At 39.4% G+C, this 24,939-nt stretch overlaps 1 protein-coding gene across 1 annotated transcript in view; it reads right to left on the reverse strand.

Annotated features, from left to right (window-relative positions):
- Nucleotides 1-24,939, reverse strand: part of LOC135209963 (double-strand break repair protein MRE11-like) — a 185,147-nt gene that overhangs the window by 110,485 nt on the left and 49,723 nt on the right. The window contains 3 exon segments of the mRNA XM_064242689.1: nt 7,896-7,961; nt 18,354-18,473; nt 20,010-20,131. Of these exon segments, the coding sequence (XP_064098759.1) occupies nt 7,896-7,961; nt 18,354-18,473; nt 20,010-20,131 (308 nt within the window).

The following is a 24,939-nucleotide window of genomic DNA, read 5'->3' on the forward strand; positions in this document are numbered from 1 at the left end:
GTGACAGGAAATGCACATGATTTAGCACCATTAAGGAAAGGAGGCTGGAGACTGCATACACCTCCTCTCCCATGAAGCACAGAAAAGCTATTGGTTACAAGCATGTTTAGGGAGAATAACATCTCCCCTACACCCTAAAACTCTGTCCTGCTAATAGGATCATCTCTGTTACCCTTCTTCTTGGAAGAATGGCACTGTTGTGAAATAAGATGAAACCTCTTGCTGAGGGAAGACTTCTGAATTGAATTTTGACTTCTTCAGTAGTCCAGGTCCTAAGAGCCTCAGTAAGGTAAGGAAAAGGAACAGGAGGAAGGAGAGAAAGAGCAGCATTCCCAACCATATCTGTGCTTTGTCTCTCATTGTCTGTCCTAATGATCATGGGCTTAACCCTCTTACGCCAAAGCCCTAATTTTGAAGATTAAGAGTTAATTTTTGGCTCCTTTTTTTGTCATTGCCTGAAGTTTAGTATGCAACCATCAGAAATGAAAAATGATATCATTATCATATGTAAATAATGCGATATATGGTAGCAAAAAAACAAAAAAAAAATTCATACATAATTGTATTCAAATCACGCTGCTGCAAAAATACGGTGCCAAAAGCTAACGAGTTACTTTTTTTTTTTTTTTCCGTTGTATTGTACACTAAATTGCAATCATTTTGATATATAATACATTGTAAAACAATAAAAGCAACACCGGAAAAATATTATCACAAAATGATGTACGAATTCGTTAACGCGCGGACGTAAAAAAATGTTTTTTTTTTAAATTCACCGTAAATCTAAATATTGTTCTAGACTCTAAAAAGAGAAAGAATGGATCTAGGTCATACATGGGCCCTAGGAACTTGGCAAAAATAACCAAGGGTAATAAGCAATCAGAGTCAATTTCTTTCTTGCTTGGATAGGTAAAGAACTTGAGGAGGGACTGAGATTGGGAAAAAAATCTAGATTCCTGTGGTTAAACCTGAATAAGCATAGCTCTATATGCTCCTAAATGAAGGAGTACCTAGAGAACATAAACCTCCTTAGGAAAGAGGTAATCTGCCATTCAAAGCCTTTTTGACTAACCATCCTCCAGGACGCTTGAAGTCTGTCCGGAAAAGAGCGGACCACCTTTGGTTGGTGGTACAGAACCCCGGTCCTCGACCATACCAGAACTTGACGTAATCAGATTTCCAAGCAAAATTTCTAGTAAATTTTAAAGTTTTGATTGGAGCTCGAACAAAAAACCGGAATCCGTCCCGATGAACCAAATGATTTTTGTAAACGAGTGTTTCGGTTCGACGCTGCCAGTTGGTGTTGTTCCCATGCTTTGTTTAAAGCCAGATCACTTTGCTGCTATTGTTTTGAACAGGTACACACTTGTAAAGGAATATTTCCTTAGTTTTTGTGGCTTTCTGTCCAGGCATTCCCCGGTTATCAGCAGTGGTTCTGTTCTCCTCGGTGTACTGATAAGCCAACACTACCATTTACCGAAACTCGGCGATTTATGGCTCTTAAGGCACCAAGTTTCAGTTAATGGTGCCTATCTTAGTTATGTTATGGCACCATAACTATTATCGGGACCTTAAGTGTCGATAAACCGAAACTTGGCCCGTTATGGCGCCAAAATTGCTGATTTTCAACCACCATAAAACTGGATTGCCATTAACTGACTGTATTTTGATTCAATCATGGGTCCCAAGACAGCTATTGCAGACAAGCAGAAGAGGAAAATGTTAAGTACCACAACTGGACCTAAGGAGATTACTGAAAAATATGAGAGGCATTTGTGTGACTGATTTAGCTTCTTATCTTTAATATATTATTAACCTACTTTAAAAATTAAACTTGTTTTTCAATATTTTATCATTAGCAACAAGATCTGTGCCTACCCAGTACAGTACATACTACCTAGCCTAGCCTATGGCGTTCAGTCAATAATCAGTAATACAGCTGCACTAGACGTAGGCCAGGTTTTCTGATACAATATACGTACAGGCAGTCCCCGGGTTACGACAGGTTCGGCTTACGACGTTCCAAGGTTAAGGAGCTTCTCAATCATATTCATCAGAAATTATTTCCAGGGTTATGACACCTACAACACTGATCTGGCACAAGAAATATGACCCCAAAAATGCAAAATAATCAATACTTGAAGGTTTTTTGATGACAAATGCAATAAGAATGCAGTTTACATAGTTTTTAATGCACCAAAGCATTGAAAGTAAGGTTTTCTTAGGATTTTTGATGAAGTTCTGGCTTACGACAATTTTCAAGTTACAACGTGTCTCAAGAACGGAACCCCTGTCGTAACCCGGGGACTGCCTGTATCTGGTGCCGATATCCAATTAACTGTGCCACTAAGCGGGTTTTTAGTGCTGTTATCGGCGATAACAGCACATTTAAAAATAAGTACAGTGGACCAACCATATTCGCATTCTCCGGATTTAAGGACTTTCACATTCGCGGATTTCTCTCTGGAACATTTCCCTGCATTATTCCTGGAAAATTCGCCTATCTGCAGTATTTTTCTATGAGAAATATCAACAAATGCCTGGTTTTTTCATCAATTTCATCATAAAATGCACTTTTTGTGATAAAATAAAAACTATTAAAAACACAAGGTATGAACATTTTTAGTGGGTTTTCTTGAGTTTAACTAACAAAATAGGAGGTTTTAAGCATTTTTATTGGGGTTCCAACTATTCACAGGTTCTAACTATTAACGGGGGCTTCTGGTAGGCATCCCCCACAAATACGGGAGGACCACTGTATGTCTAATATGATATGTTATTTAACTCTGAACTTATTTAACTGTAACTTATGTGTAATGTTGTGTAAAAAGCCAAGAATAGGGTAACAACTGGTGGTTAAGAATGGATAATCCACTTTGTTATTTCTTATGAAAAAAATTTATCCAGATCTCGAACTAATCACATCTCAACCCTTCTTCTGGACCAGATTAACGTTAAGGTCTGGGGTTGTTCTACTGTATCTCCTGAGGGAGGCTGACCGAGGAGAAATGGTTAGGGAGGAACCTGGAGGGTTCTACAACAACCATCACAGATTCAGGAGACATTGTCTGTGAGACAGAATGGGGCTAAGAGGGTCCTCAAAATGTTACAATAAGCTGAAACTTGTTTAGTTTCCCTGGACCATGTGTAAGGCAAGGAAGACAAAGAAGGATCAGTCTGTATATTATGAATGTTGCCTGTACTAGAGGGTTTGGGACTGGAGCACCCAAAGTGTCCCACCTCATATAGCCCACAGATCCTAAGAGACTAAGGGATCGAAGGCCCACTTGGAAGGAAGGACACTCTTCTGACAACTTGATATGACTGTCAGACCTTTTAGTGGCACTGAAAAATTTTTACATGGCCAGGAAACTTCATAGATTTTCCCACCAAATATGTTCTTTTGTTATTGGGGATCATGGCGTGAACTGCAGACAAATTGCACACTCGCTGTTGACTGTGGCCCGTCTGGACAGATAGTACCTTGTACAGCCTGAAGCATATGCGGAACTATATGTAGCAACGAACTTATATCTGGCAAACTTAAAAAGGGCTGCAAAATCCATAATCTACCAAAATTTAAGCACAGCAAAAACAGGGGCTCAATCCAAAAGCACCGACCAACTGTGACCAACTCTGTAGGTCAAAACACAATCCTCTAAAATTAGCCTGTGTGGGGCATAGACATTCAGAGGTGGAAGCAGACAACAAATGGTGCCAAGTGCTATGGAAGAGGGGGCAGGTGTTTGGGAATCTGCACCTGGTGCTAGTGGTTGGCGCCAGGAAACTGGAAGTTAAATCTAGACATGAAGTCAGACTGAAGGAGTGACAGCGGGAACCACAGTGAAAATGTAGAAAGGCTGAGAGATGAAGCTAGCCTCCCTACCCCTAGACAGGAAGCAGAGAACAGCAGTTGTAATTGTGTGATGAAACCCAAAAAATGACAAATTCGTAAAGGAAAAGATGAGAGACAAATTAAGGCGATGTCTCTCTTCAACATGGAGGCATAGATTACTGAAGCCCAAGAGGGAGAAAGATAAGAGGCACCTGTCTTGCTCCTTTCCAAAAAATAAATCCAAACTCCTGATAAGAGACACCTGTCCTGCTCCTTTCCAAATAAATCCAAACCCCTAACTCCTGGAGATACTTAACAGATGAAGGAAAGTCAGAGGAGGAGGCTTCTTAGAAGGCTCATAATGGGAAGCTGATACTGAAGAATGGCTGTCTGGTGAACGGAGTCAGGTGCCAGCCAGCTGAAAGACTGGAGGCAGGTATTCAATCAGAAACTGGCTTTCATAAAAGAACATAGTATTTTTGCAAAACAGCACATATCATTAAGAAACCTTGCCAGTGACTGTCAACACTGCACCTACATCAAGACACCTTTTCTAGGGGATGTCTGCTGACACCTGAGAATAGACTAGAGGTTCAACCAAGGGGGCAACTATCAAGGGCAACCCACCCCAACTCTCTCAGACTGCCAGTATATCTTCTCTCTAGTGCAGGGGAGCAGGACAGTGACGTTAGGGCTAGGAGATCCGAGGGGTCAGATAGCCACCTTCTCTACTACACTTACAGTACGATGCCCATTCCAGTGGCTGTCTGTCAATACCTGGGACTAACAACAGGCTCAATTGAGGGGGTGACTACCTATATGTAAACCACTAGAACATCTCTGGCCCTCCAGTAGGTCTTCTCCCCTGTGTGGGGGAGCAGGACAAGGACCTTAGTCTAGGAGCATTGGGGGACAAGTAGTCACCTCTTCCACTGCACAACAATTCACTGTTACAAAGTTAAATTCACGATAACCAGAATATAAGGCTGGCAAAGGCATGGGAAGGAAGCCAGGGAGCCAGGCGCAGGAGCAAGTAGATAATATAGGACGGTTATTAGCAGGAGAGAATTGGCTACAGGTACCTCTGAGCTGGGCCCAGGAGGCAGGAGGCAGGTGGAGGTAGGTGGTGGTTGCTCCTGTGTGCAGGGAGCCAGGAGGAAAGCAGGAGGTGGGTGGAGGTTAGTGGTGGGTGTTTTGGTAATCTCGGTTACTGATTACTTTAATGAAAAATAATCAATCGGTAATTGATTATTAATTACATTTTTGTATATCTCTATAGCAATTTCAGGCACCTGGGCATTTAAAACATGCATAAAATGTATGAATAACATTAGTATTTCATATATTCACACACGTATACATTTAAGATAACATAAATGCATGTGTATGTATAAAAGTAGTTTCAGCATTACAGTATCAGAGCAAACCAGATTATAATATTGCAGAATACATAACTTTTAATTCTCAATTGGTGACAAAAGAAGAAAAAAATCATTTACAAAGTGTTGATACTCAAAAAGAAATTAATTACTAGAATTCTGAGGAAGAAATCAAAGTAATCAAATCCAATAACCAATTACGCCCACCACTAGTGGAGGCAAGTGGCCTGCGCTCCTGTCGTCACCACCATGTGAGCTGGAGGCTAGGAGCTAAAGATGTGGAACTTTCATGATTGTGTGACATGCTAACCCTATCTGTTAACGTTCCAAAATAATGCTGAAGCAAGAAACAGGTAGTCAACATTTCCACCTAAGGTTACCACGCAAAAATTACGCACCATTCTATGCATTACCACCTTTTCAGTCTCTGCAAAGGAAGTGTAATGAGTAGCCCAGGCCTGCTAAACAAAACAAATTTCAAATGTTTTGGCCTAATTGAAAATATTTGACCTAAAAGGATTTTGGTGTAACATTCAAGAAATTATTTTAAGTAATAATTTAGCAGCAGCTTGCAATAGCCTATGGCTGGTAAACAAATCCTAAAGCAAAAGTATGGCCAAATGGAATGATTTAATATTCAAGAATTACTTTAAAGGTAAACAATTACCAGTGGCTGGCATATGCCTATGCCCAGTAAACAATTCATGAATGCAAAAGTTTTGGCCTAATGGAATGGTGTAAAATTCAAGAAGAATTACTTTTAAAGCAATTATCTACTGGCAACTTGCACGTAGCCTAAGCCCAGTAAGCAAATAATAAATACAAAAGTTTTGGCCTAAAGGAATGGTGTAACATTCAAGAATTACTTTTAAGACAAAACTATTACTGGTGACTTGCAAGTAGCCAGCCTTGATGACAAATTGAATCAAGGTAATAACAAAAATAACAAGACTCATCCTGAAAGATTTCTGCCTGAAGGCTATGAAATACGCATTCCGGTGGTTGTGTAATACTACCAAAATCCAGTGATATAACCAGAAAATAAGAATAAGCTGCTGTAAGCACTAGATGTTTCGTCAAGCCCAGGAGAAAACAGAATGAGGTGGTTAGCTAAGTTGTTCTTAATATTGCTGTTAGGAGCCAGTACTGTATACCTACACTGAGCAATTGCAGCACTACCAGCGAAATTTTGAATTTAGGCTGCTGTACATGGAACATTAATGGCGCAGCAAGACTATACAACAAATTACTGCCTAAAGTTAAGATCATACAAGAAGAAAGCAAATTTAAAAAAAGAACTAAATACTCTTCAATTCTGCAGGAGCTACGATACTGATGAGAAAACACTAAACGACAATTATAAAATACGTATAAGAAGCAACTTATTTAGAAAACGTACAAGGGCCTGCCAGAGAGGGTTTCATCCCTGTGGAGGGGCTGTACATAAAATCAAAACAAATGAGCAAATGAGCTATGTAATTATTAGGTAAGTCACTTACATAAAAAACTTAATCACAGTAAGCACAGAGGAAAAGTTAAATATATCTTGATTTAACCAGACTACTGAGCTGATTACCTAGCAACATGACTACAGCTTATTGTGGGATCACCAAACCACATTATATCAAGAAATTTATTTCTTATCACCAGAAACAAATTCTTTTGATTCCCTGTTGGCAGAGCGGGGAATCGAACTCAGGACTACCGAATCAGTAGGTGAGCATGTAAACCACTCGTCCACCAAGGAACTGTGCAGAGGAGATTGACACAGCACCAATAGGAATGAAAGCTGAAAAATTCTTTAGTGTGAAAGGGAGTTTTACATCCTGATGAACAGAAGATGCCTTTATGCTCCTCTTTTATTAACAGTTGAACTGGTCCAATAACCAACCATAATGCACCTTCAAAATTTTCCTTAAAACATTCTTGGGACATACAGAGCAGAAAATTGTGGTGTGGTCAAAATCATGGAGGATGTGACTACTCCAAACATTCCATGACCAGGAACTTTTTTTATTAACTTTTTTTTAAGTCACATTTCTGACAAAATATATATGACTAGCTATACATCCTCCAAAATATCTAACAAGCAATCACAAAAATATATATATCACATTAGATGTTATAAAGCCTCAGCAATGGTGAAGTCCTGTACTAAAGAGCTGAAAAAGTTCAACTCCACAGCAGCCGAAGGAATAGTGGAGCTACAGTTAGATAAATATGTGACTCACATACCCTTCCCACCTGTCAACATACACATTTAACAAGTTTCAACTACCATACCAGCGTGCACTTTATGGTAACTCCTATTATATAATTAATGTTTGTATACTCTGTCAGAACAAGTACATATCCAAATACATTTTCTGGCTGCTATGACTTTTATTTTCAATCCGAAGAACAGTAAACAAGATACTACAACATAATTGCTATTTGTTATATATACTAACCTAACATTTAACCAAAAATAAAACAAGGTTCTACAAACTAAGGTGTAATAATACAGGACTAAAATAAATAACAGAAAAACAAAACAAATATATTAAAAAGTAGATAAAGTGCAGCTAAATCAAATAGTATGTACACTAGTTAGTGTGACTACAGAACTCTTCCACAATATGATGTAAGAAAAAACTACAGCATATCTCAACCATACAGATTAGAATCAAAAGAATACTCACAGCAGTTTGCCCTCTTCCTCGTCCTCCTCGCTGTGATGCACCCCTGCCTTTCTAGGAGAACCAATACTATAAGGATGAAAGAACAATGATAATATCAACTAAATAACTATTCCATTTCATGATCTGAATTAATTACTATTTTAGTAAATAAAAAAAATTATTCCTATCTATACAATTGGCATAAAACTATAAATACTCCATTATCAAAATTTGACCATTTATGCTTTCATTAGATGTAGATCATATACAAGGTTTATACATATTATTCTATGACTCCCTTTAATACTGATTCTCTCGATATACATGTAAACATTTTTCAAAATATCAGATTTATTAAAATGCTCTGAGGTTTCCCTTAGTAGAGAATGAGTCCCTTATTAAAAAATGTTTCAATCTGCCATTTCTTCAGTTCAGTCCTTTTACATTGCTCTTAAAAGTCACTTAACCCTTAAACGTCGAGCCGATATTTCCGAAAGTGTCTCCCGTATGCTGGCGGCATTTGCAAGTGGGCGCCGAAGCGGAAAAAAAGTTTTTTTCAAAAAATCACAACAGGCTTAATTTTCAAGATTAAGAGTTCATTTTTGGCTCCTTTTTTTGTCATTGCCTGAAGTTTAGTATGCAACCATCAGAAATGAAAAATAATATCTCATTAACATATATAAATATTGGAATATATGACAGCGCAAAAAAAAATTTCACATATAATTGTATACAAATCGCGCTGTGAGCAAAACGGTTAAAGCTAATGAGTTAATTATTTTTTCGTTGTATTGTACACTAAATCACAATGATTTTGGTATATATAACAAATTGTAAAACAATCAAAGCAACACAGAGGAAATATTATCACAATATGATGCATGAATTTGTAACGTGCAACATAAAAAAAAAGCTGTTTTCAAAAATTCACCATAAATCAAAATATTGTGCTAGGGACTTCCCGTTTATTGCAAAATGAAGGTAATTGATTGAATATTACTAGACTGTAAGTGTGTAGCTTACAATTGCAGTTTTCGACCATTTTGGTAGAGTTAAATTTGACCGAAGGTCGAATTTTTTTCTATTTATCGTTATTTATATGAAAATATTTCAAAACTGATAAAAGCTACAACCATGTGTTGTTTTAGTTGTATTCTACATGACATTGCGCACATTTCCATATATAAAACTTTATGTAACGGCTAATTTAAAATGGTGCAAACATAACGACAATCGCATGAAAAAATTTCTGATTTTTTCTGAAGAATTACTGCGCAGACGTAAGGAAAACGTTTTTTTTCATAAATTCACCATTCAATAAATCGAAATATTGTGCTAAAGACTTTCAATTTGTTGCAAAATGAAGGTAAACGATTGAATATTACTAGAATATTAGAGTTTCAGCTTACAGTTGCGTTTTTCAACCATTTCGGTAGAGTCAAAGTTGAGCGAAGGTTGAAATTTTGGCACTTATCGTTATTTATATGAAAATATTTCAAAAACTGATAAAAGCTACTACCATGAGTTGTTTTTAGTTGTATTATACATGAAATAATTTGCGCACATTTCATATATAATTCTACCAAGTAACGGCTAATATAAAATGGTGTAAAAATTATGTCAAAGTGACGAAGTAATTTCTGAGATGTGTCGCTGATACTTTTTAGTGCGAAGAGAAAGAAAATTTGCGCTTACGCGCCTGGGTAAACTATTGGTAAACAAACAACCACCTTGATCCGTGAGCTCCAGCATCCCCCAGGCGCATGATTCAAAAGTTTTTGCCTAGTAGGACCTATAAACTATTTTTTCCACGAAATTTTTTTAAAAAACTATTTATATCGATCGTACCATACGTCCAATCGGCACCCAACAGACAATTATATTGACGTTTAATACCGTCCAATCGGCGTTCAAGGGTTAATGTTATGATAACAAAAAAAATCTTATAAAGCATCACAAAAGATATATGTAACTCCAGAATAAAATATACCTAAAACAGTAAATATGGTATTTTCCTTTTAAAATAATGTTTTTAAATATACTTACCTGGTAGTTACATATATATATAGTAGTACTCGAGATACAAAATAATCTGTTCGAGGCGCCTTTCGTATCATGAGGTTTTCGTATCTTGGACCACATTTTACATGTAAAAGAAATGGCTAATCCGTTCCAAGCCCTCCAAAAACACACCAGTAAATTTCATAATAAAGGTAAATTGACCTATAAACAATGAAATACTACAACAATTTAGACCATTCAATATGTAAACTTTAATAATACAAATGCAAAACCTGTAAATAAAGTGTATATTAGTGTACAAGAAATATTATTACTGTAACGTAAAATGTGGAAGCTTACCTTTCGAGTGAGGTTATCTCCTAAAGTGGCGGCAGAGGAGGAGGAGGAAAAACGGCAGATATGTACACTTAACTTTACGAAACACATAAAAAAATGTCAGAAAAACAAACAACTAAACTTTACAAACACATTAACAAAACTGTAACACTTAACTTTACAAAAAAACTTAAAATAAGATTTATTTTGTCTTTTTTTTTTTTTATTTTATTTCTTTTTACTTTTTTTTGTTTTATACTTTACGTAATTTCAATTTCTTCACCACCGAATGGAGGCCAGTCCGTTTACGGAATTTTTCGAACCACCCATGAGAAGCCTTGAACTCTGGGGTTGCCGTTGATGTCCCCTCTCCACCGTCGTCTTCGGTTTGGGCAATCAAAATCGCCAAAATAGCGCTGGCCTTCTGGCAGATTGCGTCTCAGTTATTGTATCGCCATCGATTTCTTTTTATCCGATCCATACAAGAAGCAGCCTTTCCATTTCATTATGCACATGGCTCCTCTTGCTGGACAAATAGTCGCCCTTGGAAGGTGTAGCTGCATGATGGCTTCCTTCTGCTTAAGGATGGTGCCTATCGTCGACAGATTTATTTTTTTTTTTTTCGGCCGTATTCCTTAGCGATCACACTCAACCGCAAGCCAGCTTCATACTTTTTTATTATCTCCGTCTTTGTCTCCATAAAAAGCATTCTCTTCTTTCTGTGACCTTCAGCAACTTTCTTGGGACCCATGACTATATGTACTGTAAGTAATTAAGTTATGTATGTAGTACGTATACTAATTAGGTTCTCACACACGATAAAGTAGCACAACGAAATCACTAACGAATTTACGTACTAAAAGAAATCGCTCGGACCGAATGAATGCCGCATGCGTACGATAAAGATTCTGGTACGAGGTGGGCGGGGTGGGGTAGGGACGCCACCACGTACGTACATATAAGATGCATGATGGGAGGGATGCTGTCCAATAGGAGAGAAGGATCTCAGGCTTGGCTAGCATCAGGAACCAATGGGAGAGCAGGAGGATGGTGGCGAGTCTACTCGGACTTTCAGAAACCTTTCGTATCTTGAAAACTTTTCGTATGAAGAGCAGTAAAATTTTTCGTGTCAGCTTTCGTATCTCGTTTTTCGTAAGTTGAGCCTTTCGTATCTCCAGGTACCACTGTAGCTTTATCCCGCCGATTCGTCACGCGCACGGCATTAAATTCAAAATTCGCGGCTATCGCCGATAGACGGTCTGGTGATCATACCCCGCTTTCTTTCCTCTATCCAGGTACTTGGAAACAATTCCCATTTGCCTCAAAAATTCCATGCCCCTGTTCTCAGAGGGGAGGAGGGAGGGACCTTTTATATATGTAACTACCAGGTAAGTATATTTAAAAACTTATTTTAAAATGAAAATACCATTTTTAAATATCTAACTTCCTGGTAGTTACATATATATAGCTGATTGACACCTTTGGTGGTGGGTTAGAGAACCGCAACACTGTTGGGATTTCGTAAAATTATTAATCGCTACAAATTAGCTGTACCAATAATTTGGTTCTTACCTGATAAGGAAGCTGGCTTCATAGTTTTCCTGCCTCATTAGCCTGCATTCCTTGAGAGACCCAGCGATCCACCCAGGGGGCTATAGAAAGTCTCTGTGAGGCTGTCACACGGTCCTCGACCTTAACATGACTAGACCACCACCCTTGCTATCCTGGCAAAGCCATGGACAATGAGCTGACCACCTGACCCACTAACACACTAAAAACACACTCCATAAAACCTAACTTAGACTTGCACCCCAGACCATGGAAGGTTGCAACAACCTTCACAGACAATCTGTGAGATCAAGTTCAAGAAGATGCAAGGGTATAAACAACAAGGTTATAGGTTAGAGGCAGTAGTACCTTCTCCAACTACAGCGCCGGAGGCAACATACGGACCTAGGGAACAACAATCCTCATATTGGGTCTGTACTTCTTTTAGATAACAATCTGCGAAGATTGACTTGCTTCGCCAGAATGTCGGTCCCAAAATCGATTTCATAGACTTGTTGTGTCTATAAGCCATCGAAGTCGCCACAGCTCTTACTTCGTGTGCTTGAACTTTGAGGCTTGGGAAGCTTTTCTTGTCAAACAGTTCTGGTGAGCTTCCCTTATTAAATCCTTGATAAAGAACGCCAGTGCATTCTTTGACAAGGGTAACGAATGTTTCTTCACCGAGCACCAGAGGTTGTCTGCCTGTCCTCTCATGTTTTTGGTCCTCTACAGATAAAATTTTAGGGCCCTCACTGGACAAAGGCCTCTCTCCTTTTCCTGTCCTACCAAATGAGTCCTGGTATGGTAAAGGATCTGGGACATGACTGAGAAGGATTCGCGTTCTTGGCGAGAAAACTTAGTTGCAGCGAGCAGACTGCATTCTCTCCATTAAGCCTACATTTTTGCTAAAGGCTTGCAATTCTCCTATCCTCTTGGCTGTTGCCAACGCAACCAGGAATAGGGTCTTCTTAGTGAGATCCTTCCACGAAGCCTTGTCGAGAGGTTCAAACCTGCTCGAGGTTAAAACATCAGGACTACGTCCAAATTCCAAGAGGGGGTTGGGTTGTCCTTACTCTTAACTGTCTCAAAGGACCTTATGAGGTCCGAGAGATCCTTGTCTCCCGACACGTCAATATCTCTGTGACGGAAGACGGAGGCTAGCATGCCGCGGTATCCCTTGATGGTTGATACCGCTAGTTTCTCTTGGGTTCTTAAGTGTAACAGAAAATCTGCCAGTTGAGTTAGAGAGGTACTGGAAGAGGAAATGTTGTTAATTCTGCACCATTCCCTGAACACGTCCCACTTTGACTGGTACACCTTGATTGTGGACGTCCTCCTCGCTCTCGCGATTGCTCTTGCAGCTTCCCTTGAAAAGCCCTTCGCTCTTGCCAGTTTTCGATAGTCGAAAGGCAGTTAGATTGAGAGCGAGGAGATTTTGATGGTAACTCTCTCTATGTGGCTGTTCGAGTAGATCGTTCGACAAGGTAACGATGGGGTGTCTACTAGCCACTCCATCACTTCTGTGATCCAGGGTCTCAGGTGGGCCAAAACGGAGCTATCAGGGTCATGCGGGCGTTGTTCGACTCCCTGAACTTCTTCATGACTCAGTCTAGGATCTTGAATGGGGGGAAGGCGTATGTGTCTAGTCCTTCCCAATCCATGAGGAAGGCGTACACTGCCACTGCTTCCTAGTCTGGGACTGGAGAGCAGTAAACAGGTAACCTCTTTGTTTTCTGCGTCTCAAAGAGGTCTATTGACGGTTCTCCCCACAGATTCCAAAGCCTGCTGCACACCTCGTGATGTAGGGTCCATTCTGTCGTGAGGACCTGTCTTCCTCTGCTGAGAAGATCCACTCTGACATTGTTCTCTCCCTCTATGAAGCGGGTTATCAGAGTTATATTGTTCGCTTTTGCCCACAGCAGGAGATCTTTTGCTGCCTCGTAAAGGGAATCCGAACGAGTGCCTCCCTGTTTCCTGATGTAGGCCAACGCTGTGGTGTTGGTGTCGTCCCACCAACTCAACTGATTGTTCTGGAACAACCTACTAAGTCCACAGCGTAAACCGTAACTGAATCGGGCGCTCTGACAGCTGCCTACTGACTGCGTTCGCCATTCGGTAATGAGGCGAGTTGTCCAAGCATCGGAGCAAGTGACGTGATCTTTGCCTTTTAAAGGGTTATGCGAGAGACCGTACAAATTGTCTATTTGTTTGTCACTGATGCTGGACGGCAAGGTGGTGAATCTCTTAACGAGGCGTTGATTCTCTTAAGGCATGTGCCCAATAGGCAAAAGTCAATTGCCCTCTAGAGACCGAGGCCCTTGATGGCAAGACATTCTCATAGTAGTTGAATCTCAGCTAAAACGAAAACAACATTATGTTCCATTGAAGACGAAGGTGGAACGTGAATGCAACCTACGTCTTCACAGCCGAATCGAGAGAAGGATTCTCAAGGTTCTGAACCTGTGCTTATAAAGGACTGAAAACGCTAACAGCTATTTCATCGCTGTAAGGTGAGGGGTTGTAGTTGCAATGAAAGCGGGGCGGTTTCCAGTAATGAAAAACACAGGGAAGTACTACTTCTCATGGGCTGATCATTTGGAAGTAGAGCTGGCAGGTCAGGGAGCAGGCGATGTCTTCCATATATATCTGTCAATTCGGGGTGAACAATGAACAATTGCACCCCTCCGAATACGAGATATTTTGAAGACAAACTCAGATGTCTGAAGAAAAACATTCCGCATTATCGCATGCGATGCAGCGGGAGACGAACCTAGTAAAGACTTCTTGTTACCGTGCGGTAAACTAAAAGATGAAAGAGTTCCAGAATATATATCTCTGTTGAAAATTCTCGCAATATTCAAGGGGATGCAGAAGATGTCATTCATGTATGCGAGAATCCCTGTTATTCAGAGACCTAAGTCCGATATTGTTGGACAGAGAAAAGGTTCGTTAGTCAATCATTGTAGGGGAGAGAGACATAACCCGACCGAGCATCTCGGAGAGCCAGCTGGTACTGGGTTATCTTTCTGCAGTCCCCTACTCAGTGGTTTCTTGCTCACTCGCAATCCTGAGGTTTGCCAAAGTATCCATTCCTTGAAGGAATGCGTTCGGCTAGAATAATCGAGCATTAAAAAAGGGATCTATTATGCTCGAGCAATTATATTTAAACGAAAACGGATTTCGGTAAATACAAAAAACTGAGGTGGTGTTGTCGTGACCATACCATAAGTATCTTAAAAATCGAAACTGGTAACTCCTGGGAAGATGCAGACAGTCAGAGTTGCAGTTCCATTAGGATACTAGCCGTCTCGGTCACAAACCGTAGAATTAATTACGGTATGCGACTACCCCCCCGGACAATTCATCTGCTTAACAGAATCATGTCTCGAGGGTAATATACGTCGTGTATTTATAGGTTTCTGTACAACAACTTCCATCCTAAAGGAATGAGAATAAGAATTGGAAATCTACAACCCTTCCTTCTCTAGTCAATGAGTGAAGAAGTCTTCCCCTAATGAAAGCTTCAATAGTGAAAACAGAAAACCCGAAGACGAAAGATCAAGCCAAACTGGATGTTCGCGTTCGTTCTTCTGTATTCCAGGGTTGGTCGTCTACTGAGAGATATCATTACTTCAGTAGCAGTTTCTTCTTACAATCGCTAGAAATTCCAGGAATTCGAGCATTCGGCGAGGTTCCCGATTATCGTAAAAACAATTATCTTGGATTTCGATATAAAGTTGGTGTCATCAATGGGACTTTTTCTATGATCAGAATCTTGAGAGTTTAATTCTCAAGTTTCAACTGTGAAGATGTAAGTCCACATTCACCTTAAGTCATTCACTAGTAATATAGTAATGTTTCTCCTTGGTTGAGATTCAACTGCTGATGAGAAACTTCTGTCTTGCCATCACAGGGACCTCGGTCTTTAGTAGGCAATTAACTATTGTCTGACATGCGCATACCTCACGAGAATCATCATCTCGTCTCTCAACATCGCTGGTGAACAAGGTAGACGATTTGTCTGGTTATTCTCAGCATAACCCTTCAAAAGACGGGTGTCATGTTGTGACTACGTCTTGGATGCGTGACAGTGCAGTCAGTTGGCATCTGCTGACGAGTCTGAGTCCTTCATGATCTGCTCTGCGGACTTTGTATTGTTTGATCCAGATCAGTCATTACTTTGTCCTATTGGTGTGTTGCTGTACCCATGAAGGATTGACACTCTTCATTGAGTGTCAATGCCTTTATCCACTGCAGATCTACCAAGGTAGAAGTGTCCAATGACCCGTCTTTCTCCGAGTCTCATGAGATCGTGAGAGACTTCTCTGCAGTTGGAGACGTCTAGTGAATGGGTGCATTTCATCACTCTGAAGAGTATGTCGGATAGGAAGTAAATGAGGTCTCATTGCTACCATATTTATATCTTTCTTCCTTCGGGTCTGCCCACAGGACCTTGGAACCTCTTTTCCTTGGACTGGTGGTGGATGCTTGCAGGTTGTGTTTGCTTACCTAGCTCCTTCAAGAGGACACGTTGCATCTCACCTATGGTGTGCGGTTCTAGAGGTAAGAAAGATGCAGAATGACTGGTCTCTCCACCTTCCCCTTCTCATCCTTCTACTCCTCTTCCTTCAGGTTGAGATAGGACTCAAACTTACACTGGCTGGTCAGGCGATTGATGCAGTAAGCTTACACATCGAGCTTCCTTTCTATTGTTCTTATCAGAATCATAGAAGCAATCCCGCTCATTCCTCTAGCAGACTGGCAATAACGCAAACCCTTCCCAGAACTTTGCATTAATGCCTCAGACTCTAAATATTCTTCACAGCCCTTTTTGGATGATTCATGATTCCTCACTCATTTCGAAAAGGCCCAGAAGTCTGACTCTCAGAGGCACTCCTCGCTCTTACAACCAGGAGGAATAGCGCAGGTGTTTAGAACTCCAGTAGTTCTAGAGGCACATTCCTCCCACCAATCAGTGAGTCTTCCTTATGTAAAGGACTGAGGGTTTGTATATCGTGTAGGAACAAATCACAATTTTTAAAAGTAAATTGTATTTTTCCTAACTATACAAAACCTGAGGGAAATTGAGTATTTACAAAAGGGCAGGCAGGCTTACCCACCTGCCAGATGGTAATTACTGCCTAACCACCTTGTTCAAGAATTTAACGGCTATAATTCAAGCCTACGCTAAAGGTGATTCCTTATGTAAAGGACCTCAGGTATGTATAGTTAGGAAAAATACAATTTACTTTAAAGAACTGTGATATTTCCTTCAAGATACCTTTCCAGAGGTACTCTGCCGATACCTTGGATACTATGACAGGATCAACTTAGGTTACCCATATGACTCCTCCCAGGTTTAGGGGAGTATGAAAGGGACCTTTGCCTAGGAGAATCAGTGCTGATTCTCCTAGGCAAAGTTCCCTTTCATACTCCCTAAACCTGGGAGGAGTCATACTGGTAGCCCAAGTTGATAAGCTGCCACCTCCTCCACTGCACTAGCAATAACACTTTCATCAATTTTACCTACCTTGTTCATGAGAACTTTGACTGATGCTTCCAATTGTTTCATGGCCTGGTAATATCATAGAAAATTTCTGGTCTATTAAGCAGTTTGAGGCTGGCGATGGGATCGGGTTCGAGTGCGAGAGCCAGGGTTAAGATCAGGTTGTAAAGCTTGAGAAAAGGGAATGGGTGTAACAGAAGGAGAATGAAAAAAAGACATCAGCATTAGCCCTGACCCTAGCCCCCTTGTTTTTTTTTTTTTTAAGGACTGCTTCCCCCACTTACCTCTAAATAGGCACTTTTTCTCTTTTTATCTCTATCAAGTTTTTCATATGAGTCTTTAAAGTCCATACCTTATTGCCAAATTCTCACATTTGTTACAATTCTGACCCCTACAACTAACGCAAACAGAATGCGGGCCATAACAAACTTTGATTAGTCTAATACCTTATGCTTTGTGTACCAGAATTGGACATGCCGGCTACTAGTGTAAGCAAAACTTGAGCCTAAGTTGAGACAAAAGCAAGACAGAATCCAAATACTGGATTGCTGATAATAGCTCATCAATGCCAAAATGACTACCAAAGGTAAGGTAATTCACAAAAAGCCTGAGACATAGATTCAAACTCTGCAGCTGCTGTAAACCAATGTTATGGTTACCAACAGCAGAAAACAACTGTCTTGTTTACTGGGTTGGTTTCACGCTTCCCCAGTAGTGGAGAGTAGTTGTCTAACCCAATAAAAATAGGGCTACCGCAAATTTCAAATTCTAGCTGCTGTGATAGTGAAACTATAACTATGTAATCTTGGTAAGTTGCATACATGAAACTAATAGCTATGTAATTACTTGGTAAATTACTTATACAAACACCAATGCCAGGGCAATAAATCATGAAATAATAAGCCTCAATTTTATTCCACATTTTTCAACCAAACTACGTACACAATTATTAAACAGCATAATATGATAAAGATTACAGACTAAAGACTAGTTAGGAACCTATAAACAATTTAGCAGCAAAGTATTTTTTTTTTTTTACTTTTTTCTAACTAGTCTTGAAAGGTGACAAAAATAAAAAGAATATTTACCTAGACATTTCAAGCTGTCCTTTTGCACTTGATGCTCTGCTAGAGCCAGCCTGGTACCCTGAGGAGGAAGCAGCTCTTGAGCCACGGCCTCTGGCACGGCCCCTCTGGGATCCACGACCCCTAATATTGTCATAAATAAAAAAAATATGTAGCAAAGAATTTAACATCACATTCATATACAAATATTCTAAAACTTTTACACTTGAATAATAAGACAAAACAAGATATTGTCAGCTTCATTTTTAAATTACATTAAATGTTCATATTGTGATTTTCACCTACAGCTGACAATGGAATATTCACCAAAAAATCTAATTTTTCCCTACTAATAATAAATGTTTTCATTTCAATTAAAAATATAATTCCAATATCCATACATCAGGAATGAAGTAGGGCAGAGAGAGGACAAGGGCTCTTAATATGGACTTTATCAGCCTAAAAAGGTATCTGGGGACAATAATAAGACACTGTGGACAACTTGGATGAAGAAGTTAACCTTCAAATTCAAGTCAAGTGGTACAACTGGAGGAGGTAACAGGCATATTTTGCATTAAGAGAGCCAACAGTATTAGGTTGAGGGGCAAGGTACATTAGGCAGTGGTAAGACCTACTATAAAGGATGCTCAGAAGGATGAGTGGGGTGATGAGAAGAGATAGTTTAAGAAATTAATAAATAAAAAGACAACAAACTCACTGAGTTGTCTAAGAAAGTACCACTGTATACTGTGATAGTTTGGTCACCTGAAGAGGAGAGGAGATGGTGACGACACATTGCAGAAGAGATCACTGAAGTAGAAGAGGTAAGGACAAAAAAGAGAGGAAGGCCTAAAAGAGGATGAAGAGACTGTTCAGAAAGATGAGAGACAAGGAATAGATGAAGGGAGGACAGAACCCTCACTAGGGAGTAAGCTGAAAGGAAGCACTACAGCTACCTGTACACTGTATAAAACCTTACTACATCTTTACATACTCTAGACACCCAAAGGATTAAAACTAGGTTTTTTTAACTATACAGTATTTATAATACTATAATGTACTTTACAGTACTACTGTACAGTAAATTCTATAGTATTATACTGCATAAATATAATTACTTATTGAGCCATTGTGGATTACAGGGCCGTTGACTGGTCTAGTATCCGAAAGGTGTGCAGCGGCCAAGTTAGGCTTTAAAATCGCTTAGTGTCAGCGGCCAGGAACGGAACCCTGCTGCTAACCAAGGGCTGCCAGTACTACTTATTTTCATACTGCTATTATTACCATGTTTTATCTCCTCCAAGGTTTTACCTCTTATATTTTGTGCATTAAAAATCCTTTATTCTATTACTTTTTGCAATTTTCAGTGTCTTCCGTGATATCATCTGTTACATTTGACATGGTTCATCCAACTCTTAAACATTTTCCTATGCAAGCAGAAACTATCCAAACTAGACTTTCTCCTTTTGTTTCCTTTTACCCTTGTACAATTCCTACCCAGTTATCTTAGTTTTCTTACAACTACATTTACTTCAAACAAAAAGAAAGTTGTAGAAAAAAAAGATAAGATGTTCCATTACATATTACAGTGTTCCAATACTGAATTTAATCATAAAGAAAAATATGACAACTTATAGTGTCATGCATGAAAGGCATAACTGACACCATAATCTTACATACCTTGTTGGTTTTGATGAGCTGTCACCCATTTCAGCATCAAATATAATTTCATCATCATCATCATCACTGTCTATACGATGTTTAGAGCGTGTCCTATTGGGGTCATTAAGCACAGCTGCTGCCTGTAAGAGTGACCTTTACTGAATTATATCACAGTAGCAACTACTAAGGCTTCTACTAATATTAAGAATGCAGACTATAAATTCAAAGGATGAAATGCAGTGAGTCTAACCACTAACATTTCAGCAATATGGTTCCCCTCTAGCAAAGGCACCGTAAAATGTACCAGCCCATTACTACCATGAATTAAACACTTGTATAATTTTCTAGATTTGCCAAACACTTTCAGTACAGGAGAGCAAATATGGACAAGTCACGGTTTGAGCAGCTGGTGTATTTGCACTTGTTCTTTTTGCAAGTGCAACCACTACCTCTTTTTCTCTCTTAAAACCCCCTGCCCCTTGCCATACTTTCATTTGTGGGTGATGCTGCTAATCATTTTACTTAGCGGTGTCTCAAACATGAGTGATCCAAAGTTGCTACATGTGTAATTGAGTATCTTATTCAAGACTAAGCAATGGTGCACTGTCCTTTCATGAGACCCAGAATCTGCCTTCTGCAATGCCAAGTGACTGTTGGCTTTTAAGGAGACTTCAATCTCAAGGTGTGAAAAATATCATGGAGCCATAAGTAACCCATGAAGTGATAAGCATGGAGGAAGTTGCCTCAACACATCAGTCTCTCAGTCTTCATCTTTACAAGCTTGTCCCTATTTGTCTTCAACACATTCTTCCATTTCCTTCGGTTCAGTGCATCTTCTCACTCTAATCCAACTCCCTCTTATCTCTCTACCTAACCTTCTTCTACCTGGTAGTCCCCATATACTCATCTTCCTTATCAGGTGGTCTTCCTCTTGTCTCTATATGTCCATACCATCTCAGTCTACTTTCCCTCACCTTGGTTGAAACAGGTGCTATTTTGAATGCCTCTAAAATGTTCGTTCCTAACCTTATCCTTTCTAGTACGTCCACATTGCCATCTCAACATCCTCATCTCAGTCACATCAATCATGCTCTCATCTCCTCTTAGCTATCCATGTTTCGAAAGAATACAACATTGTAGGTCTCACAACCTGGGGCTGGATCTTGCTCTTTAGTTTTATCAGCATCCTACTATTACAGAGCACACCATATTTCCTCCAGCTACTCCACCTGACTGTATCCTTGGTCAACTCTTCATCTAGGTCTCCTGTATTTTGGATCACAGACCCCAGATATTTAACAATCTCTACCTCTTCTAACTTATGAAAATCAGTCTCAAGATATACTTTTTTTCTCTTTCTGCTTCCTCAAATTCACAACACATTCCAAATCTTGATTCTATTTATTCTCAGACCCCTCTCCTCCAGACAGTTCCTCCATCCCTCCACTTTAATATTTAGTTCTTTCTCATCAGCTACACACAAAAATCCATCATCTGCATACAGTATTGTCTTGGGGATTTCATGTCTCAGATCTGTGAGTACATCTAAGCAACAGAGTGAATAAGAATGGGCTTAAGGCTGACCCTTGGTGAAGGCCTACCTATACATTGAATCCCAAGCAGTCTCCCCGCTCACATCGAACCGTTGTTGAACAATTTTCATGCATATCCCTACCAGATTTACATATCCTTCAGATATTCCTCCAGCCCTTAAACTTCCCAACTCTCTTCACGTGGTACACAGTCATATGTTTTTTTCCAGATCAATAAATATATAAAAGTTCTTCTTCCTTCTCTATATTTCTCTGTTAGCTGTCAAACAGAAAATATTGCATCTTTTGCGCTCTTGCCTGGCATGAAACCCTGTTGGATGTCTGAAACATGCACCACCCTTTCAATCTTCCATCTATGATTCTCTCCCAGATTTTGAAGGTATGAGATAGTAATTTTAGCCCTCTATAGTTTGAACATTCCATTACATCTCCCTTTCCTTTGTATATGGGGATCAGAATACTCATCCTCCAGGCAGCTAGCATCCTTCCACCTTTCAGAATAGCATTTAGCAGCTTATAACGCACCATTACTCCATCTTGACCCAAATACAGTATGGTCCCCAATTATGCAAGAATTTGGTCGATCCACGGCCTCGCAGAATTGGAAATTTGCATATTTCAAAACACATACCATATGGGAATAATTCCATTAGGGGCGAGGCAAATGGCAACTTACCCAGTCTAGACAACTTTTTTATACTACCCATTTTCAATACTTTCTATGTACTATACTGTAATTTTTTCTAATATGAAATTGTTCTTATGGATAAATAAAACATTAGAAAGCTTTTAATAACTTGAAAAAGTTTAAAATTTCACACAGGATGGTGAAAACTTCCCACATGTAAACAATGACAGCATTGGGTGCAACTGTGCGATACAGTCATTTTCCTTTAAAAAAAACCTTTTGGATGGAATTTCCTCTACATATCCTCTCCTAAAAAAAACCTTCAAACTCCTCTATCTCATCCTCCATGAAGAGATCTTCTGCTGAAGGAAGGCTTTGTGAACCATTTGAGTTTCGGGGACTGGCGGAATCATGCGTGTCTTCACTTCCGTTTAGGCCTAACAAACTTGGTTCTTTGTCTGGCACATTCACTATGTAATCGTTTTCATATAAATTTATTCTACGATAAAAAAAGAACTGATGAAAATTCAAAATTTGATATGAAATAACAATTTCTTAAAAAGAAATGATAAAAATTCAAAATTCAACATGAAATGACAGTTTCTTGAAAAGTTTAGATCGAATGATTCTCTCTATCTCTCTCAAACACATCTGCTTCTCTGTTAATCCCTTTTACTAGTCATTTTCATCAAAACCTATTTCAACAATAGAAAATATTAATGATCAGATGCCAAAAGTTAGTCAAAAACAAGTTCACCTAGACCGATCATTCATACACTGCGCTATGACGTCACAAATGCGCGAGGCATAGCCTTCCGTCTTAGCTAATGGCTGAGCAGGAAACCTTTCTCTCGCATTCCCCCTTGGAGGAATAATAGTTTTTTTACCTCCCAGCATTCCCCACACCTTCACTCAGATACCAGCAACCCCCACCCCCAAATACTTGAAAAGACAATAGATTTCATACATTTTGCAGCGTGTGACTTGCAGATTTTGAACGGCTTCGCAGATACAGAAAATCTATTTTTGAGAACTAACGGCCGCATAAAAAGGGAATCGCACAATTCTAACATGCATTATCCGGGACCGGACTGTACTTCCCAATCTCTGCCGGTAACTTGTCTGGTCCCTTTGCTTTTCCGTTCTTCATCCTTTTCAAGGCTCCCTCAACTTCCCCTCATGTTATCTCTTGAATTGGACCAGAAATGCTTTCCATTTCCTCTGTTGGTATTCTTTCATTTTCTTCATTCATTAAACTTTCAAAATAACTTCCCCATCTTTCCTTTATTTCATCTTTGCCTCTCAAAACATTGCCATTTTCATACTTAATTGTTCTAACTACTTTTACATCTTTACCTCTTTGATTTCGCTCTGCTGAGATTCTAAATATTTTCTTATCCCCTTCCACTGTTTCTAGTTCTTCAGAAAGTTGATCATGCTGTTCCCTCTTTCCTTCACTCACTGCACACTTTGCAATCCTGTTTGCAATCCTATACTATTCCTCACCTTCATTTTCCTCTGATGTTTTCCAGATCTTCAGTTTCTCTCTCTTGGTCTTAAGGATGTTTCCTATTTCTTGTCACTTCAACACTAGGTCTCTTTGCCAGTCTTTCTTTTACCAGATGATCTCCCACATATCTCTATTCCTATTGTCTTTATAATATCTGCTATCACACACCAGGTGTTGTCGATATCCTGTAAGCTATATAGTTCAACTTCAGCAAGCTCATTTCTAACTCTACCTACAAAAGCTCCACGTTTCTCTGCGTCTTTCAATTTCCACTAACAGATCTTTCTTATACCCTTCTTCTTTGCTTTAACTCTAATATCTGTCAGTACGGTTTTATGTTGGCTTGTCACTTGCTCATAAGGCAGGGTTTTACAGTTCTTGACTTCTGCCACAAAATATATAATCAAATTGGGAGAAAAAATTACCACTTCTATATGCTATCAAGTGGTTTTCTTGTTTGATGAACATTGTGTTAACGATTTTCATTCTATATGATAGGGCAAAGTCAAGAATACTCAATCCCTCATCATTTTGCACTCCTAGCCCATGCCCCCTTGGACCTTTTCAAATCCTCTATTAGTAGCACCGACATATCCATTAAAATCTCCCCCCACCAATAATCTTTCATTAACTGGTACCTCGTGTAAGGCTCCATCCAATTTCATCCAAAAGGTTTCCTTTTCAACCTGGGGGCTCCTAACCTGCAGTGCATAGACACTTACCATGCTCCAATTTTCTCCAAACCATTCTAATTTCATTTCAATGATACGATCATTTACTTTAACCACTTCCAGAACATTGTCATTCAGATCAAGGGATAAAATTATTCTCACTCCTTTCCTTCTTCCATTTATTCCAACATAGTATATCTTGTATCCTGTGCAAATTTCTGCCACTCGCTCTCCCTTCCACTTCGTTTCCTGTACTAGCAGAATGTAAATTTTCGTCATCATTTTAACTATTTCAAAGCTTTTACCTGTAATGGTCCTGTGGTAAGTGAGGCCACTCTGACATCTTTTGGGTTGTCAAATCTATATCAGACTTTCTTTTTTTAATTTAATTTGCTGGCAGATGACCATGACAGGTAAAATAGCTGATATATTGATAGTCTCGGCATGGCTGACGGACAAGCTGATGTGATAAGTACATTCAGCAGCACAGCAGAAGACAGGCTTTTCTCAAAACCTCCAGAATTGCTCCCCAAACCTACTGCATTCAACACAACAGCCCAAACTATCTTACTCATCACAACAAAAA

Source organism: Macrobrachium nipponense, chromosome 39 (genome assembly GCF_015104395.2).
Source record: "Macrobrachium nipponense isolate FS-2020 chromosome 39, ASM1510439v2, whole genome shotgun sequence".
NCBI lineage: Eukaryota > Metazoa > Arthropoda > Malacostraca > Decapoda > Palaemonidae > Macrobrachium > Macrobrachium nipponense.